At 44.9% G+C, this 21,305-nt stretch overlaps 1 protein-coding gene across 3 annotated transcripts in view; it reads left to right on the plus strand.

The window, feature by feature from the left end:
* LIMA1 (LIM domain and actin binding 1) overlaps nucleotides 1-21,305 on the plus strand; it is a 122,169-nt gene that overhangs the window by 81,645 nt on the left and 19,219 nt on the right. For all 3 annotated transcript variants that reach the window (XM_089654391.1, XM_089654390.1, XM_089654392.1), the window contains 2 exons: nucleotides 8,746-8,839; nucleotides 15,943-16,088. In XM_089654391.1, coding sequence (XP_089510517.1) covers nucleotides 8,746-8,839; nucleotides 15,943-16,088 — 240 coding nt within the window. The remainder of the gene's footprint in view (nucleotides 1-8,745; nucleotides 8,840-15,942; nucleotides 16,089-21,305) is intronic.

A 21,305-nucleotide genomic window follows, 5' to 3' on the forward strand; every position in this document is an offset into this window, starting at 1 on the left:
CAACCAGCCTCCGAGCACACCTAGTCCAATACTGTCTAGACAGCACTGCCAGTGTTGGTGAAATTCTCCTGTGAGCTGCAGTGTCTGGGAGGGGTGTGAGAGACGCAAAGGATTTGGGTGTCTGGTAAGGAAAAGGAAGTGTGGTTTTTTTTTTTTTTTTTTTTTTTTTTTTTGTACCTGGATTTGGTATGTCATACAGCAGCTTTTAGTTTTTTGTGATTTTAAGACTCCATACACACTGGGAATTTTAATAACTCTGGTAACGTTAGTAGTGTAAAGTTTAAAAACCTGATGTTGGCATTTAGCTGCGTTTTTTTGTGTGGTTTTTAATCCAAAAAACGCTAGTTTACCGTGTTTTACCACTTTTTCAGTGTTAGAGCGTTTTCACAGCTAAAAAAACTTCTTCAGAAACCCACTAGTTCTGGGGGGGGGGGGGGGGGGGTTTCCCAGCCAAAAAAATGCTGATTAGTCTGTGTGCATGAACATATAGGATAACATACTGGGGAGTTTACTGGCTGTCGGAAAAAACAAACATCAAAAGCCAAAATCCCCAGCTATAAATAAACATCCAGTGTGCATAAGGACTAAAAAGCAGTGGAAGGGCCTTAATGTGACCTGCTTTCAGCTGCTTGTAGTGCTGGAATAGCAGAGCTCAGAATGGGAGACAGAAGTAGCACAAGAAGCCAGTAAATTGCTGTGCTAAGAACATGTGGATAGGAGAGCAGAAGGATAGATGAGTGCATACATTTTTTATTCCCCCTTGTCAGGCAGGGTAGGAAACCTTTTAAGTAGGTTTGTAGTGAGGATGACCTAAACCACAACCGAAGAAGGTGAACAGACAGCAGCCATTGCAGTGTCCCATATAAAGGAGGTAAAAACATCACTGGGCCTCCATGGTTGCCAGGTCTTTGTGTACGAAGGGCAGTTTCTATTAATGTATATACATTTTACACATGGGCAGTACAGCATTATTCATTCTCCCATGAGGTCAGAGGTGGGAGAGGGTGCATTCCACTTGTATTGTATTATGCCAAAAAGGAAATGCAAGTAGGAAATCAACAACTTAGTACAGCGAGGTGTCTGCATAGTCTTGGATAACTAATAATGCCAGGTCAGTTGAAGACAAACGCTAACTAGGTCCAAGACATTTGTCCAAAACTATTCCACCCTAGGACAAATCCAGAACTTGTCAAAGTACATACCAATAGCTGTTGACACGTGGGCAACTGGGAGATCGCTGAGGATAGTCTGTGCAATCCCTGGAGCATAGAATGCACCCCGTAGAGGAATTTCATCTGAATGTATCTGTAGAAGAAATAAGTTTAGAGCTGTCCTCAGTCTTCCCAGTCCTCTTTCCAAAGGCAGAATATCAGCCCTCCACTGCCCCCACAGCTTATTCATTTTGGGGGATTCTTCACTAATGCCAGGCTTAGGCAGGCCGAGATTTGAACGAAGAGCCAAGTAAGGAGAAGAGGGGCTTAGACAGGTGTTATTGTGACAGCAGGTCCTCAATAGGATCAGTCACCAAGCTGGGGGGGGGTCAAGGAAATTGGGATTGCAGTCGAAAATGGAAATGTATCCCTCCTGGTAAAGCAAGCTTGGGAAAGGTCAGAAAAGTATAGCAATGCACCAGCTGGCATAATATTCCAGAACGTATTTATGCCAAAAGGAACCCACAGCTGAGGGTCAAGCAGAGGGGTTTCCCCCACAGAGCTGCAGAGGTATAGAGCACAGAGATGCAGAGACCAATGATCAGAGTTAAGGAAATGCCTCCTGGCAGAGGCCCAGACCTAGAGGGTTGTCTTGGTAGGATGTGAATGCAGTATAAGCCCTAGGACCTCAATACCATATTGATGAGCTCCATAAGTGAACCCAACCGGGTAGCCTCTAAACAAACCACTGCACTTGCTTGAGCTCTCATGAACCACCACCACCGAACAGAGACCAGAATAGCGGACCAGTAGTAAACAAAGTAGTTGGGCAACATTATCTCTCCACATTGTATGAGTAGATGTAAGGTAGACTTTGCCAGGCGTGGGAGAGCTCCCCAGATGAAGGAACTGACACAACCATACACCTCCTGAAAGAAGGAACTCCGTATCCAGATAGGACAATTATGGAAGACTTAGTTAAACTTGGGAAGAAAAATCATTTAAGGATATTGACCTGTAAGTGGAACAGTATCTGCCACGTCATTCTAGTTAATTTTAATTTAACTGCTACAAAGCTTTAATTTCTAATTGGTAGCTTCTACAGCTTATATTTACACAAACTCCTGGCTACCCTTTTGACATGGCAACGGCTGGGTGGCTTGCTGGTTTATAGTCATAAAAACTCCAGCGTCTGTGGTTCTTCAAAATATCATGTTTAAACTTGATCCATCTCCAAAAATCAAATGACTACATATAGTGCATTATCCTCAAAAATATAATAAAGCAAAAATCAACTATCAGTGTATTTTGTGTTCAGAATTTATAAAAAAAACACCCAGTGTACACTGAATGTGGCTAAATTAAATACGCTTACCCTAAAAAAATATTTTGCATAGCTTTACATCTCATTCCCCATATGAATCCACTCATGGCTGATCCTACGGACGCATCATCCTTATAAGGGGTATCTCTGAAGAAAAACGCATTAGTGTATTATCTTTTGGACATGTAATAAGTGTTCCCCTCTTCAACACTTAGTGAAACGAAAAACCACTCTCCACCACCTTCCAAACCATGCACCTTACTGGACTACAAATATCCAATAGCATAAATAGAACTAGATGTGAGATGACTCCTCTTAATCCACACTGATCCAACCTTAAAGAAGAACTTTTTAAAAAGTTGGAAACCACTTAGCAACCAGCACCTCCTGGCTTATTTTGAGGGCACAGAAATCTTGGGCGTCCACACCCATTCAGAAGAGAAATTTCCTCTTTGAAAAACCACTCATGCACTCTTTCCTGTTACCTTTTAGTCCTGTGAGCTCTCTGGCACAAAGATAATCGGTATATTCATCATCTCAATGTAAGCCTAAATATTCTATGTATTGATCTATGTTGAGACCAACATGTCGTATGATTGCTGTTCTCAGTGGCCCTGCTTTAGGGTTAGGGGGAACATTTGAGATGGAGTAGCGATGGAAGGGTCAAAGCCACATGCACAGTATCCGTTTGTATTGGGCTTTCTTAGCCACATATGAGCAATTGCATTGCCAATTTGGGGGGATGGGAGTGTTAATGTATCTAAATCTGCTAGTGCATCTGACAAATTAAAGCAAAACTCTTGCCAATGCCTTTTAGACAGTTACAAAAAGCGTCTTGTCCCTTTTTGTGGTTAAAGGTTTTGTATAACCGCTGACCATTTGAAGTGCCTCTGTGAGTGGTGAAACGTTCCAACCCCCTTACCTGCTACATCTGCAGGAGATTGTTCTGTTTTGAAAAACGGACTTACTGGTAGGATCAGTAGGTGAAAATTAAAGAATAATGCAGCCATCACATTTAGGAATTGGTAAGCTGCCATATGTTTGCTTTTGGGTTTACAAAGTTAACCTTGTTACAATGTTCTTCTAGCAATCCTCTCACTATTCCCATCACTGAATTAAAAACCAAGTGACGTGTTCCAATTCCTTCAGTGAGAATGCTTGAGGTGCTACAAGCTGAGAATTGTGCATGAAAAAAGCAGCCATAACCTGCTACATGCAAAGATCTGTGTGGAAGTAAATGAAGCATTATGGAAATACACAAGCACATATGGAAATTCTTTCTTTTAATGATGCATTCCATAATGTGCCGTGTATTGATGAATGTCTTCATTTTCTCACTGCTGCAATAGATAAATTATGTGCTATAGATTTCTTTCTGCATATGCGCTGTTCGGTTATATGGTGTCCTATCTGTATATTTGTGCAGGAAAATGTTTACAGGTTTAATACTCAGCCCAGATATTTAGACCGGATGGAAAGTTTAATTACATATGTTCTTCTGAATTCCCCAGTCTACACACCCCATGAAACAATTTCTATAGAGTTCCTAATCTGTCAGTTTTATTTTTTTGTAACTTGTTTTATGTATAACTGGAAACATTCCTGTTTCCTGCAGGAATACGGAAACTCCAGTGAACTGTGGGGAGGTAGTGTTGCCTTTTTTGATGATCAAGAAACTATAACATACCATGTAGGCTGGTGCAGATTTTCCTCAATTCAGTAGGTGGCGCTGTGCCGTTGTACAGATGAGTGGATTTTGGGTAATTTGTCCCCCTTATGGACTCTGTTGGGGTTTTAAAGGGAGCATCTGATTGGACGCTGGGACCACTGGTGATCTTTGGTGGCCATTTTGGGTGAGGCAACCTTTTTAAAGTGTTAATGGTTGTGGTATGATTTTTTTTTTTTTTTTTAAACTAATGGCTATGTACTTGCTCTGTGCAATGGAATTTCACAGAGCGCCCCTGGACCTCTTCTGGGGTCCAGCTGGCACTCCTGGCTAGTCCCGTCCACCAAGTGACCTCCATAGAAAGCCTTTCTATGGGGGCACTCATGAGGGCTTGTTCCAAAGTATCGCTGTCTGCGCCTATTGACAGCGGGACATGGTTACACTCCTACACCCACTCAACTTCCCTCATCACTGCCTTCGACAGAGGTGTGAGCCAATGGCTCCCACTGCCCCAGCAAAGTGTGAGTGGCTAGGAAGCGAGGGGAGAAAAGAGCTGCAGACATGCACATTGCTGGATTGAATGAGGGCTTGGGTAAGAATGAGGATTGAGGGCGGGGATATTGATGGCGAAACATATTTTTTGCCTTAATGCAAGGAGTAAATTAAGCTAAAAATGTTTAGGCTTTGTAACAACTTTTAAATAAGGGTTCCCATGTCATTTTTGGTACACATCTTCTGAAAGCATGGTAGGGAGTGGAACTCTTGTGAAGGACAGTAAATGGCTCAGGGTCAGGTTCTTGGTGAGGGATGACTTGGGGAATGCTCCATCATACACCCTCTGGTGAGCAATGTGGAGGCGCTGGCGCACGCTGCAGGACGCTCTTGCATACATCCAGAAGGATCACTGCCCTTGCCAACGGATGCCATCTTCTGGCAACATAGGCTGTGGAAATGTACATGCTCTGAAGGCTTAATTATACAGGATTTAGTGCCTACAGTTTGTGCAGTGCTTTACAATATAAAGGGACGGTTGCAATACAATAAAACACAAAAGGAGCAAGAGGGCCCTGCTCATAAGAGTTTACGGTGAACCACTGTGCAAGAGTTGTAATAAGACATTAGAACTATATACACGATGTGAGAACTTCCTCCCTAATACAAGGTACCCAACTTGGGCAACACCCACCAACAGGGGACTTGCCCAGTTAAGGCCTCATTCTCACAGGGCAGACTCTGTTTTGATCAGCAGGTGACTGTTCCGTGTCCAGTTTATGCAGAGTGGACATGGATACAGCCCACTCTGCTCTATGGGCAGCTGGTGTAAGCGGACTCTTTTGTCAGTTTACACTAGACTGCCCTCTTATATGGTTTTCCTAGACGAGATCATGTGTGTTTTTTTTTTTTTCAGACCAGATTGGATCAGTGGTAGGTGGGTGTAAACAGACAAGAGTCCATTTACACCCACCGGTTCATAGCGGTGAATGGTAAAATATGAAAGTGCAGCGCTAACTTAAACAATGATTACACATAAGATAGATCCCATTTGAATGTGGATCAGCAAAAAAGACGGCGTCAGTTCATCAGATGTGCTAAATACGTATACAGTCTCCAACACTTGAAGAGCCAGGGATAGTAGATATCAGAAATGATAAAGAAAAGCCAAGTAATGCACTGACCAGATAGCGCAAGTTAAAGCGCATGGGACATTTAAGACCTGTCCCTGGTACTCAGCCACTGTATCACTGGAGCAAGGCGGTGTCATCTATAGGGTGACCACTAGATGTCATCTGTCCGGATGGAAGCTGTGTTCAGCCACTGTGTTGATGGATCAGGTGGGTGTTGTCTGTAGGGTGACCACTAGATGTCATCGGTTCCAGGGGAAACTGTATCACGGATCCAGGGACGTCACTGCAGATGTGTTCTTGTTAGGCACAATCCCAGGACCTACTGGATTTACAGGCTCCCCAGAAATAAAGAGCCCGTGGAAAAAGGCCTCAAATAGTGTGATAACGTTTATTTAAAATTGAACAATCAGAAAAGAACTTACTTAGCAAAGGTACAGCTGCTTATAAACGGCCAGACCGGAGGTACATGTACATAAGATAAACATAGCTTGGCACTTCCCTAACGCGTATCGTGTAAGTACACATGATGTGTACTTACACGATACGCGTTAGGGTAGTGCCAAGCTATGTTTATCTTATGTACATGTACCTCCGGTCTGGCCGTTTATAAGCAGCTGTACCTTTGCTAAGTAAGTTCTTTTCTGATTGTTCAATTTTAAATAAACGTTATCACACTATTTGAGGCCTTTTTCCACGGGCTCTTTATTTCTGGGGAGCCTGTAAATCCAGTAGGTCCTGGGATTGTGCCTAACAAGAACACATCTGCAGTGACGTCCCTGGATCCGTGATACAGTTTCCCCTGGAACCGATGACATCTAGTGGTCACCCTACAGACAACACCCACCTGATCCATCAACACAGTGGCTGAACACAGCTTCCATCCGGACAGATGACATCTAGTGGTCACCCTATAGATGACACCGCCTTGCTCCAGTGATACAGTGGCTGAGTACCAGGGACAGGTCTTAAATGTCCCATGCGCTTTAACTTGCGCTATCTGGTCAGTGCATTACTTGGCTTTTCTTTATCATTTCTGATATCTACTATCCCTGGCTCTTCAAGTGTTGGAGACTGTATACGTATTTAGCACATCTGATGAACTGACGCCGTCTTTTTTGCTGATCCACATTCAAATGGGATCTATCTTATGTGTAATCATTGTTTAAGTTAGCGCTGCACTTTCATATTTTACCATTACTCTGGAGGTTCACGAGGTGCCTTTTGTGCCAGCAGCTACCCTATCTACATCCTCATACTGCGCTCGATTTTATATATATATTTATATATAAGTTTATTTTAACCATAGCGGTGAATGGATTGTCCAATAAAATCTGTCAGTTTCTCAGAATGGACACTGTGAAAGAGGCGTAAGGCCTGTGCGGAGGGGTGTCTTCACCTGTACAGGATGCAGAGGTGACCTATGTTGGCTGTCTCTTCATATCAATGGCCCCGAGCTACATCACAAATCTTGTCTCCAAATATCACCCAAACCATCCTCTCCACTCCTCCAAGACCTCCTGCTCTTACTCCCATTTCTCCTCTCATGCTAATCTCCAGGTCTTCTCCAGAACCTCTCCCATCCTCTGGAACGCTCTACCCCAATTTGTTCCACTATCTATCCACTTTTAGGTGTTCCCTGGAAGCCTATCCTACCTTCAGCTAATAACCAAATCTTCTATTTCTCCCATTTCATTCCGCACAGTAATTACTTTTTGTTCCACCAGCTTCTCCGTATTAGATTGTAAGTGCCCAGGAGCAGAGCTCCCCTGACCCGCTTGTATTGAATTGTTTGCTAAGTGCTTTACAATTTAAAAAGACCATAAAGCAAACTGTTGGCACTATATAAATCCTGTATTATAATAAAGTGGATGGTTGCAACCTATATTAAAGCGCATCCCTGTTCACCCATCAGGACTGATGTATAGATGAGAACTGAAAATGCTCAGGGATGCCCTTAGAGGGACATGCAGCCACTTGCCTGCCGATTTTTGAACAGGCTGCCAGCATGTGGCTGTATGGAACGCCTGCACGTGTTAATCGTGCACTTAAGATTAAGATCACTTTTTCAGTAGTTAAAGTCATTCTTCCTGGTAGGGAATCTCCCCTACAAAGTTTACCTCTTCAACAGTCTGTGTGTGTGTGTATATGTGTGTGTGTGTGTGTGTGTGTATGTGTATGTATGTATGTATGTGTATGTATATATATATAATCTGAACTGTAATAAAGCAAGGGGTTTCATTAGGTATTTTTTGGCTATAAACTTTGGCACTTTTGCTATTTGAGTAGACTTCCATTCTCCGTTTCCACATATGTGCTCCCATATAATACATTTTGAGAGATCTAGAGTGGTGACCGTTATAATTAACAATTTTCTTTGTTTATGCTGTATGAATTATTTTTTTTTATATATATTCCCATTCAGTATTTAATGGCGAAACAATTGACAGTAAATCACATCCAAGATGGTTTCCATTCTATGGCATACATGACTATGCCCATGACGGGCAGAGTGCCTGAAGTGCGGTGCATACCCGTGCAGGCAATCCCCTTGATATCTATTGGTCCCGGAGGCTGCACAGATAGTTGTAGCTTCCAATATGACATTGGTGCACGTGCATGGCTCCAAATGCATCCTGGCTGTTATGTACACCCTGTGTGAACGAGACCTTTGACATGACATGGTAGTTGGGTGATCTGTCCATCAAAATAAATTTAACTTTTTTTCATAAACATGCACAATCTCCGACAAATATGCATGTATGATCTCTGAAGTGGTGGGAACTGCTAAAATGTATTCCGTCCAATTTGTGGTCTCTCCCACAAAAGTTGGCTGGTTTGAGGATTTCTGGTGTTATGCTACAGAAACAGTATTTTCTAATCTGATTGTAAAAGTAATTAGCTGGGTTGAGAAATGATCATCTTCTATGCGTGGGTAGCCCTGCATTAATTGATCTAATTGCATTTCCTTCCTCTTCAAAGCATCTACCGCGGGAACCTGGGAAGCTTAATGTTGGAAAACTTGGTTCTGAAAACTCCATTTCAGCTGAGGATTCGGAGCACTCCATCAATGAAAGTAAGTCATTCTGCATAATGACTAGTGTTTGCATGTTTTAATGCATAGATTTTGTAACATCCCTGGTCTGCCTGTCAGACTTCCCTAGTAATCCTGATTGAATTGAGGCTTCCAGATTCCAACTTGTAGCATCTGCCACCTTGTAGCGTGTATTTGATAAGTGAAGCTGTAAGAATGAACTGATCAGCCATAACTTTGACAGGTAAAGTGATTAACATTGATTATCTCGTTACAGTGGTTTTTGAAAGCCTTTGAGATAAATTAGGCTGCAAGTGAACATTTTGTCCCTGACGTGTTGAAAGCAGAAAAATGGGTATCAGTTTTTATGAGGCTTCGTAGCTGACAATCGGCCATGGTGCCAATGCTGACCTCTGTCCACAGCCAAGTGCCTACAATGGGCACATGAAATCAGAACTGGACCAGTGGGCAATGGAAGAAGGTTGCCTGGTCTGATGAATCGCGGTTTCTTTTGCATCATGTAGATGGGCAGTTGCGTGTGCATCTTTTACTTGGGGAACAGATCATCCCAGAATTCACTATGGGAAGAGTACAAGCCGGCGGAGGCATTGTATTGAATTGGGCAATGTTCTGCTGTGAAACCTTGGGTATTGCCATTCATGTGGTTCTTTAACCTCTTGCTGCTGGCATCTCCTGGCCCTTTAAGGGGTTTGACGCCAGGAGGCAGGGTGGTGATTAGGGTCACGTGACTGCTGTGATTGGCTGTCACATGATTGGAAAGCTCGCTACTTGCCATCAGGAGCTTTCTGTGAGGCACCAGTAACTATACAGGGAGCACGCAGAGTGTACGCTCTTAACCCATGTTTCAGTTGGGTTCAAAAATAGGCCTCTTGGCATGAAGGCCCAGCTGAACTAGGGATATAAAATGTTGAGTTTACGTATTCTGGTAAGTACCTGCCATGATAGTTCTTAACTTCTACCTCTTGATTGCATACCTTAGTCATGTGGATGATGCTCCCCTCATTGATTGAGGTGTACTGGAGTTGACTACAGTTGGGGCTGGTTTTTTTTTTTTTTTGTGTGCTTTTGAGACGGCTCTGTTTTTGTAAAGTACGGTTATAAAACTAATAAAAACTGACCACACTGGGTATGAGCACAGCATGGTTAGTTCTCTGGATGTGCTGGGAGCTAATCCAGTGATCGGGCATATGCTTGCATTCTCCCCCCCCCCCCCCCTTGCACAGCTATTCATTTGGAAGCTATGTGATGCTTTCTCCTCTTCTACCTCATGCTGCAGCTGAAAAAAAAAATACAGAAGTGTTTTTGCTTTTCATTTATATTTTAAACTGAAACTGGGTTGTTTTACAAGGTGAGGGTTTACATATGCTAAAATGTGCCACCTACCTAAACATTGTTGGTGATAAAGTACATCCCTTCGTAGAAACTGTATCCCCGTGATGACAGTGGTGCTCTTTTAGCAGGACAATGTGCCCTGCCAAACTGCAAAAATTATTCAAGAATAGATTGTGGACCACGACGAGTCTTAGGTGTTGACTTGGCCTTTATATTCTCCATATTTCAATCTAATCGACCATCTGTGGGATATGCTGAAAGAAGTCATCCCCTTCATGGAGGCCCCACCTCACAATTTACAAGAATTAAAGGATATGCTGCTGAAAGCTTGGTGCCAGATACCGCAGGTGTTTTTTTTTTTTTTTTTTTTTTTTTTTTAAGGTCTAGTGGCATCCATGCCTAGACTTTGGCAAAAAGGGGACCTACTCCATATTAGATGGGTGGTCATAAAGTTTTATGGCTGATCAGTGTAAGTTACAAGACAGAGCGCCATCCATCTCTATCCCTCATCATTCTTGAGTTTGACTTATTGATTTTACTACTTGCGTGTGATTTTGTATAATCGAGGAGTTTGTTAGAGCCAGGGGATGAACGCAGAAGACCATTTTCAACTTGTGTTGTCTATCATAATCCAGGAAAAATTTACACATTGGGAATAGATACTAAAGCTGGGCATTGATGGACTGGAAATCTGCCTGATCAGCAGACTAGCAGAGTTTTGATTTGTGTGGCCATCCCTGTTTGACAGAAGTTGGTTTAGATCTACTTCCTCTGGTGGACATGCTCAAACATTTGTCGCTTAGCAGCTGCAGCCACTGATCATGTATTCTGATATCGGAGAATCCCACTGTCAGAATACAATGTCCTGGCAGAAGGGAGTCCTCAATCCCACGCTTTTTTATTTTTCTGTGTTCAGTCTGCTGGCTGAACAAAAAACTAGCATCAAACATTAACATTGCACCAGTGTAAACCCCAGAATATACATTATTATACAGGATTTATAAAGCGCTAATAGTTCGCTCAGCGCTGTACATTACAAAGGGGGACAGAACATGTGACAGAATAACAATACAATGCAAAACATGAGGGGATCGAGGGCCCTACTCTTTCAAGCTTACAATCTAGGAGGGAGGGGATGGTGGCACAGGAGGAGAAAGCTGTGGGGGATGGGGTGGTAGGAAGAGTGGAGGAGGTTGGCAAGTTTAGCGGGGGGTGGGGTAGGCTTCCCTGAAGAGGTAGGTTTTCAGGGTGCGCCTAAAGGAGAGTAGAGTAGGTGATCTGATGGGTTGGGTCAGGGAGTTTCAGAGGATGGGTGACACCCTGGAGAAGTCCTGGAGGCGGGCATGGGAGGAGACGACCAGGGAACTAGAGAGGTCTTGTGAGGAGCGGAGTGTGCGTGCTGGGTGGTACTTGGATATTAGGTCAATGATGTAGTTCGGGGCAGTATGGTTGGACGGCTTTGTACGTCAGTGTTAGGATTTTGAATTTGATCCGTTGTGCAATCGGAAGCCAGTGGAGGGATTGGCAGAGGGGGGTGGCGGAAATGGAGCGGTTGGAAAGGTGAATGAGTCTGGCAGCCGTATTCAGGATAAACTGAAGCGGGGATAGCCAGCGGCGAGGCAGGCCAGTGAGGAGGGAGTTGCAGTAGTCGAGTCGTGATAGGATGAGGGAGTGGATGAGCTGTTTAGTGGTTTCTGGGGTTAGGAACGTGCGGATTTTGGCGATGTTGCGGAGGTGGAGTCTGCCTGAGCTTGTTAAAGATTGGACTTGGGGCTGGAAGGATAGGTTGGAGTCCAGAATGACACAAAGTACTCTGGCCTGCGGGGCGGGTTTGATGGTGGCGTTGTTGGATGTGATGGAGAAGTCAATGGGGGGTGGTGTCCGGGCTGGGGGGAAGACAAGAAACTCTGTTTTGGAGAGGTTCAGTTTAAGGAAGTGGAGCAACATCCAGTCTGATATGTCGCTCAGTAGGTGTGTGATTCGGGCGGAGACTGAGGTGGTGAGGTGGGGGGTTGAGAGAGAGATTTGTGTCGTCAGCATATAGGTGGTAGTTGAAGCCGTGAGAGTGTATGAGTTGGCCAAGGGAGGAGGTGTAGATGGAGAAGAGAAGGGGCCCGAGGACGGAGCCTTGCGGGACCCCAATAGAGAGGGGGAGTGAGGGGGAGGTGATATCATTATAGGTAATGCTGAAAGAACGTTGTGGCAGGTAGGATGAGATCCAGGAGAGAGCAGAATCTGAGGCCAAGGGAGTGTAGTTTTTTGAGGAGGGCGTGGTCGACTGTGTCTAAGGCCGCAGAGAGGTCAAGTAGGAGCACTGAATAGTGGCCAATAGCTTTGGCGGTTAGCAGGTCTTTGGAGAGTTTGAGTAAGGCAGTTTCAGTGGAGTGTAGGGGACGGAAGCCGGACTGTAGGGGATCGAGGAGGTGGTTGTTGAGGTGAGCGCTTAGGCGGGTGTAGACTTGTCGCTTGAGGAGTTTGGATGTAAATGGGAGCAGGGAGATGGGTCTGAGGTTATTTGGGTCATTGGGGTCCAGGGAGGGCTTTTTAAGTATGGGGGTGATGTGTGCATGTTTGAGAGGGGAGGGGAAAGTGCCGGAGGAGAGGGAGAGATTAAAGATGTGGGTGAGGGAGCGTACGATGGAGGGGGAGGGAGGTCGTAGAAGTTGAGGGGATAGGGTTGAGGGGGCGAGTCGGGCATCAGAGAGGATCTTGGAGACTTCCTCGATGGTAGTAAGGTCAAAGGTGTGGAGCGTTGGGGGGGCTTCAGTATGAGGAATGTGGGGTGGAAGTGGAGGTCAGAGCAGTGGTGGGGCCGTGGGAGAGGGGTGATGAGGGGGTAGCTGAGTGAGGGGCAACGGGGTTGGAGGGAGTTTGAGCAGTGACGAAGTCCCTGCGGGTTATGTCGAGGGAGAGGGGGGATGAGGGGGTAGCTGTGAGAAGGGAGGGGTTGAGAGGGCGTGTGAATTGCGGCGATGTCCTTTGCGAATTGTCAATCTTGTTTTTGAAGTGATTGGCAATCTCAAGGGCGGTGAGTGAGGTGCTGGGTGGAGGTGGGGGTGGCGAGAGTAGAGAGTTGAAGGTGAAGAGTCTGTGAGGATTGGAGGAGAGGGCCTTGATGAGGGTCAGGAAGTAGGCTTGTTTGGCTGCGTGGAGGGAGGAGGTGTAGGTGTGGAAGGCAGATTTGTCGCGAGTGAAGGCTTGTTGGGATTTGGTTTTGCGCCATAGTCGCTCCAGGGCATGACTGTGTCGTTTGAGGGTTTTGGTGTGATCAGTCTGCCAGGGCTGGAGCGGTCGGGGTCTGATGTTGCATGTGGTTAAAGGCGCTAGTGAGTCAAGGGCTGTTGACAGCGTGTTGTTGTAGGCCGTCATAGCCAAGTCGGGGCAGGACAGGGGGAGGATGCTGTCATGGAGTTGATCAGCTGCAGAGTGGAGGGGGGCAGGGTTAAGGTTGCGAAAGGTTACGGCTGGTAGTAGTGTGACATTTGGAGGGGTAGGCGTTGGAGGATGGAGAGAGAGAAGGTAATCAGGTTGTGGTCAGAGAGAGGGAAGGGGGTGTTAGTGAGGTTGGGAGCGCAGCGGTTGGAGAAGACAAGATCAAGGATATTACCGTTGGAGTGGGTGGTGGATTGTATGCACTGTGCAAGTGCAAAGGAGGAGGTTAAATGGAGGAGTTGGGATGTGGCCGGGTTGTCGAGGTTGACAGGGATGTTGAAATCCCCAAGGATGATGGTGGGTAGCTGAGAGGAGAGGAAGAAGGGTAGCAAGGAGGAAAAGTCATCCAGGAAGTGGGATATGGATCCAGGAGGCCGGTATATCACAGCAATCTTCAGGGGGGTTGGGGAGAATAGTCAGACGCAGTGGGCCTCGAAGGAGGGGGAAGGATAGAGGGGGGGGTTTGGGAGGACTTGGAAGGTGCTCTGCGGCGACAGGAACAGACCAACCCCACCACCTTTACGACCGTTGGGCCTGGGTGAGTGGGTCCAGGTGAGACCTCCGTAGGATAGTGCAGCAGGGGAGGTAGTCGGTGGCCTGGATCCAGGTTTCCGTAATCGCTATGAGGTTGAGGAAACGGGAAACAAAGAGGTCGGATGGCGGTTAGCTTGTTGCACACCGATCGGGCGTTCAGGAGTGCACATGAAAACGGGGAGATTTTAGGGAGCAGGGGGACAGATACTAAGTTGCGGGGGGTTGCGACAGGACGTGGAGGTGGGAGGGTGTTGTGTGGGTGGGGGAGGTGGTGGAGGGCCAGGATTCGGGAAGATGTCCCCCGCGGTTAGGAGAAGGAGAAGGGTGAGAAAGGTGGCATGGGAGCGTGATGTGCAGGAGCGTGAGAAACTACTAGAGGTGTTCGGGGAGAGTGGAGTAATAGGAGGAGGTGGTGGGTGCCGTAGAGGGGTGAAGGAAGCAGTAAGGACACAATATACAATTGTTTGGGAGGAGCAGAGGGATATAGTGAATGGATTTTGGGAACGGAGGAGAGGAAAATGAGGAGTGGAAGAGGCAATTTGGGGAGGGCGGATAGGAGTGGTGGGAGGCTTGGTTGTCGATAGTCCAGCGAGCAGAGGCGTATCTCGTCTGTCTTCTGGTGGCTGCCGTTTAGGGGAGCAGGGGGAGGGGATCAGGTGTGGATGGACGGTTTCCAGGGGCGCTTGAGTGAAAGTCTGGGGTGCAGGGGGGTCTCTCGGTGTGGTGGCTTTAAACAAGGGTTCAAGTCTTTAGGTCAAGTTGAGCTGGGGGTTGGTTTGAGTGGAGGTGCTGAAGGCCCAGCGTCTGGAGGTGGAGTGGGCTAGGTGTTGGTTGTCGTACGTTTAGAACTGGCTGTCCATAACCAGGAGTTGGTTCCAATTTTACACCCTTTCCAACCCTTCTTTTAGAGGGCCTGATGTGCTGGCTTATAAGAATGTAAACTGGCATTTGTGCTGCATACTGACATAGAGGACATAAATCCATCTAGTTCAATCTATGTGGTGGGTATTTTTAATTTTTTTTATTTTTCTTTCTGGGGGTGCTATTAGCCTTGCTTTCGGGAGCGGGACCAGCTGAGATTTGATGTATGAGCAGGCTTCTTTTAAAGAAGTCGATCAACTTCATTACAACCAGGCTGCTAGATTTTTTATTTTTTTTTTATTTTTTGCTCTTTTGGATGGGATTTATTCTAGGCAGCTATAGTTGCTAGCAGTAATCATTGTGCTCTGCCTGTCGAAGGCACTCTGCTGGCAGAACCCAATGGCGCTGCTAAGTTTAAAATATTTTACACTCCCTTTAAGCCAGAATATCTGCAGCAGTGTTTGGTAGTTGCCAGGCAAGAACTTTTAGACTTTTTAACTGTTAAGCCTGTGTATGATCTTTGTTTGCATAGGGCCTTTACTTCTAAGAGGCCAGTGAAGCAGCTGCCTAAGGTGGTGCTGATGATGCTGGGGTGTACACATTGGTCTCTAGTGCTGTTACTTAAGGTACCCAGCCATTGTACATGTTACACAGGCTGTGCTTGTGAATATGCACCCTTGGCATCACTGAGCAAAGTGCTCAGTTAGTGTGCCACCCTCTGAGTAGACAGCTCTCCCTTACAAGTAGTGTTACCACCTCCCAAGGTGACCAGCTTAACAAAAACTGCTTTTTTCAATAATCTCCTTCCTGACTTGGTAATATCAGTTGGCAAAGGTCAGTACGGTTATTAGGATCAGTGCCAGGTAATCCCCAGGACTATTGTGTAAGTGGGTTCTAGTTTGTAGATGTACAGCTGCATTGTTAAACTTTTTCCAGCAGTAATCTGTTCCGTTTTTGTATTTTAGGTGGTTCTCCTGACAGCCCCAGTAAACTAACCTCTCAGAAAAGCCTTGAAATTTCCCATGTCCTGGAGACAACTTCTTCTTTAAAGGAAAGGATGGCCAAGTATCAAGCTGCTCTGACCAAGCAGTCCAAGCCTGTCTCACCCACGGTATGTCTTTGTCTGAAATATAGGATTAGGTGCTCCTAAAGAGGTGCTGGTTGGGCAGTGTGTAAATTAAACTAGTATAGGTTAATACTGTAATGTTTAAAGTAAGGAATTGAAATGAACAATTATACATCACTTCCTCTTCACACTTCTGCTTCTGGGTTATGGACTGGCTGGTGTGACTGAGAATCTGTAACTATAAAAAGTTGGGAGGTCCAGCTTGCAGCCCATGTTGGATCCACATCAGCCTTAAGCTGGCCATAGATGGATCGAATCTCGGCCAGTCTCTGCTGAGCCTGTTGAGATTCAGTTCATCAATGGGTAGGCTATAAGAAATAAGTGAGCGCTAAAACAATCACAAGCAGCCAAAGCACCAAAAAGGCAAACCAAAAAACCTCCAGAATAATCAAGAAAAAACAAATGTGTGCGGCGCTGGAATCCCTAAAGACAAAATTCAAATGTATGCATACACATAAATTGAACTAAACCCAAATGTGGAAAAAGTGACACTTTTTGTCGCTTTATATCCACATTTGGGTTTAGTGCAATTTATGTGTATGCATACATTTGAATTTTGTCTTTAGGGATCCAGTTCCGCACTCCTTTGTTTTTTCTTGATCAATGGGTAGGCTGATTGTACTCGAGCAAATCCATCGATTTTTAGACTTGGGTACATCCAGCATGTTAGATTTTTAGTATGCGATTGCCAGCGGCTATATCTGCTCGCAGTAACCACTGTGTTCTCTAGGCTGGGATGGCTCCCTGCACCCCCTCACCCTGTTGCCACAAATCAAATCGCATCTTTGGCCTGCTTTGGCAGTGAATTGCTCTTTGACCACTCTCCTTACTCCTAAATAGGGTTGACCAGAATACTACATGTCTTAGGCCTCAATCACACCAGCACTGTAAAACCTGCATTTGTTAGGACCTTTCTAAATGTAGGTAATAATTAAATTCCTCTACGCAGATTTGTTGTCTTGGTGGTCTCTGATCTCTGGGACATTGAGGCGTTACTGTAAATTTGGTTACACCCTGCATCTTTGTTTATGTGCAGTTGCTGAGTGAAAGTAAATCTATACAAATGTAGACCACCCCAACCTATAACTAGCCTTTGCAGCAAGGCGCACATGGAAGGGCAATGCACATCAAAAAAATGCTCAGCTCGCTTACCTGCCAGCCTGTAACAAAACCGAATTGACCCTGTATCAGTTCACATTAAAAACAAGAGATTTGGTTGCAAATGTGTGCAACTGCAACAAAATTGACCCTGTCCAACAGTTGACTTTAAAAACTAAGAGTTCAGACTGGCAGGTAAGTGAGCTGAGCATTTTTTTTATGTGCATTACCTTTCCATGTGCTCCTTGTTGCAGCAAAGGTTTGTTTATAGGTTGGGGTGGTTGATATTTGTATAGATTTACTTTCACTTCTGTCCCATAGCCAAAACTGGAAGTGAGAGAAAATTCTGCAAATTAAAGGAATCCCTTAGGGGCCCTCAGGGTCACCAGAACTAGGGTTGGCATATTTCTCCTCTCCCCTTTCTGCGGACAACCCAAAATTTGGGATTTTCTGTTACTTTCACTTTTGTATTTCAATCATTTTTTTATTAATTTTAAGAACAGAAGAATAAACACTGGCAAAAATGCCCACGCAGGGGCTAGCAATGGTACATATGTTGAGAACAGTTAGAACGAAGGTCAAGCAAGAACCGACCTGACTAAAACCAGTTACAAACTGGAAAGGGAAGGAGAGAAAAAATAAGGGTGGGTGGACGCCCATTTGCCAACAGGTGTAAAGGAAGCAGAAACTAAAACAGGGATTCGGGAGCGCCCAGACCACCCATCAATAAAAGCCCAAACTAACCGGGGAGATTGTGGGAAGACCATATGTGAGCCATGGTTTCCTGACTGAGAAATTTATGCTGGGGATCATTAGAAATGCTTGACATATGTTCATTGAGCATCAAGGCAGTCATGCGATCCTGCACCCCCTTTAGGAGAACTGACTCCTTACAGGTTTGGGCTATCGTTCTAGTAGCGGACAAAAACAGATAGGAGGCAAACTGCTGCTGGTGAGCAAATAAGCCCGGTATGGAGCAGAGCATACTGGGCCTCCCTGCTGATGGTCAGGTGAAATAGTGTACAGAAGGCCAAATACACGAGACCAAATCGGATTAATTTCGGGCATGACCACCATACATGTAAAACATCTCGATGACCACAGCCCCGATAGCAGCGATCGCTATGGGATGGGTTTGCCCGGGCAATGCGGGCCAGGACCTAGTACCAACGAGATCCTTATACGCTGCCTCTGTGATGGTATTAAATGAGCATTTAGCCACGAAAGACCAGGCCCTACTCCAGTCCTCCAAATCTATATTCGCCGCCAGATCCCACTCCCATTGCACAATGTATGAAAGATGGGTATGGGCAGGATGTCTATTCAAAGAGGCATAAAGGATAGAGATGAGACCCGGGGAATGGGGACAACGTTTGCAGATCTGCTCAAAAGCTGACTTCTAGAATAGATAGGTGGAAGTTTTACTTTCATTTTTTAGTGATAATAATAAACTGGACAAATAAGTTGAATCTCTCAAATGGGGGCATAGATGGCAATAAAAGCCTGACGGGTTCTAATCCAGGTGTACTACAAAAATGAATACCTTTTTTTAAATTATGCTTTAAGAGGATAGACTGCCAAAAACCCACCCCAGAAAAATGCTTTCTTCATACCAGAAATGTCTGCTGCAAAAGAGCTTGCTATTTTATGAACATTGAACATTTATTACGTACATTAATCAGTGGCAGGTGTTGCTTCAAACTGACCTTTCCAGTCATTTGACAGTGGTGAGAGAAACATTTCACATGACATTGTATCTTCTAATGTTGGTTGCCTAGCTGTCTGATTTTATTGACCTGTGACAGGTATGCGGCCAATGGTCTGAACTCCCGATCTGCGTTTCCAGGTCTGTGATGCATTCAATCCAGAGGATGCTGGTCGTGGGATTTTTTTTTAGGAGGCCAGTAGTAGTGTCAGCTGATGTATGTCTCCTTGTACAAATTTCCTTTCAATTACCGGGTGGGATTGGCTAATCCGTGTGTGTTTTTATAAAGATGGGTAGAAAATTGTGCCAGTCGGGGACATTCACGGTTACACAGCTCTGTATAAATTCTTTAGTTGTGAGAGGACTTCTAGAAACCTGACACTACCTGATAAAGGATGGAATGGCTGAAACTATTTGTGGAATGAGAGCAGGACTTATTCACTCATGTGCTGGTGGTTTGTTTAGACTTGACTTTACAGAGTGAACTGTCTGGGGGAACACCAAGATAACCATTTTATCTGTAGCACCCTGTACAGAAGACTCTGGAATATCTGCTCTATTATATTCAATAAATCCAGTTTTAGTATATTGAAAATTTAACCTGTTGCATGCTTGAATGAAGTAGAATGCAAGCGGCAGGTCACATTTTTAAAGAAGTTCATTTTTGTTTTCTGAGGATCAACAGATTGCGGGTGCATACTCGGGTTCCCGCAGACTATCAGCATAGCGGTTTGCTCATACCTCCATAGAATCTATGAACTACAAGCCATCTGCCCCAATGGCTGATGGTACTTGTAGGCTGTTCATTAACAAACTGACTCAGCCATGTGGGCTGAGTCCTGTACAGCCACGCTGTTTTAAAATTGTGACAGTGGGTGTGGGGAGAAGATCACCCCCCCCCCCACCCCCCCTCCTGCTGTCACAGGGAGGGAGAAATCCAGGACACCATATCGCATCAATTTTGATGCTGCACACTTTTGCCAAATGGGGGATTTGTGAGGTGTCCATGTCATATTCATTATAATTGATATAAAACCACATTTATTGTCATAAACTAAACTATCTTTACTCCCTTTTTTAAAGGTTTTCAAAGAAGCCAAATGTTAAAGAATATTTATCTACACATGCCATCTGCCTTCCAGCTCTTGATATTTAATCTAGGCTATAGAGCCAGTAACTCAGAATATACCACAGGTTTTTCAGACTGATGGTGGCTGTAGTTATAACTAACTCGTTTCGCAGGTGACTTCTGCTTCTTCAGGCAGAAATGGGGGAATAATCAATCTACAATTTTATATACACTTGTGTTAGAATCAACATTGTTCCTGCATCATCGATGGTGTACATATCGCAGAATAGATTTAATTGAGCATACATTATGGTCATGTTGAAACCTGCTTATTGATAAACAGTAGGTCATTAGGGTTCAGCCATACTAGCTATTGGGTGAAGGCTGGGGGGGGGGGGGGGTCCTCAAAACCACAGTTGAGCCATGGCTGTGTCCCACCCTTCAACTGTCACCTCTTTTAGCTGCTGACGCCACGGCTGCAATGGTTTACTTTGTCGCTGTGGCAGGCATTCTACAACCTGTTGCCTTCTGCAAGCATATGGTTTTGGTGTGCTAGTGGGGGGATCAAAGGGTAAAACAGGCTTTAAGGAGCCAATACAACACCTCTTCACTGCCTGTCAAATGCTCTGAAGAGCCATCTGTATGCAGATCACTCTTCAGAGACGACTACAAGTGTGAAAGAGTAAAGAAATATTGTACCTTTTTATAAATGTCGCAATTCATAATTTCACAATAAAGTGGTGCTATAAGTGAGATCCGTACATTCAATTGCCAGAAGAAAATTCTGGAGCTTTGGGTAATCTTATTTCTGAATTGTTGTCATAGCTCAACTCAGGCATGCAATACAAATACCTGTATGGGAGTGGCTTTACCTGCCAAAAGATTTGTATTTCGTTGTATCCATTCCTAATATTTCTAATGGCCAGGTGGATGTCACCACTTAAAAGTTGGTGTACGTCTCCTTTTGGGTAGTGAGGAAGGTGTAGAACTTTTATTTATACTATCAATGACCCCCTGTTTTTGGTTTTCCATTGCTTGCTGTCCATGGTTTTACCAATCCTCACAAGGAAAAGGTTTAACATGGTCACAAAGCAGAAAAAACATGGGGCTTTCATCCCTCCCATACTGAAACACTCTCATTGAGATTTTTCCCTAATTTCCTTGTGCTCCTCTTCCTCCTGAGGTCATCAGGTTGTGGAGTACAAGAGCCTGCATACTAACAAGTTGCTGCTATATAATGCCATCCTCTTCTGTGCTCCGCTGAGCGGAGGACACTCATTGATGACTCACTCTGTCTGCATCTATTCTCTGGTTTAATTTCAGGAAATCT

The sequence above is a fragment of the Staurois parvus genome, unplaced genomic scaffold, assembly GCF_062004578.1.
Source record: "Staurois parvus isolate SC_StPar_1 unplaced genomic scaffold, SC_StPar_1.0 ptg000761l, whole genome shotgun sequence".
Lineage (NCBI taxonomy): Eukaryota > Metazoa > Chordata > Amphibia > Anura > Ranidae > Staurois > Staurois parvus.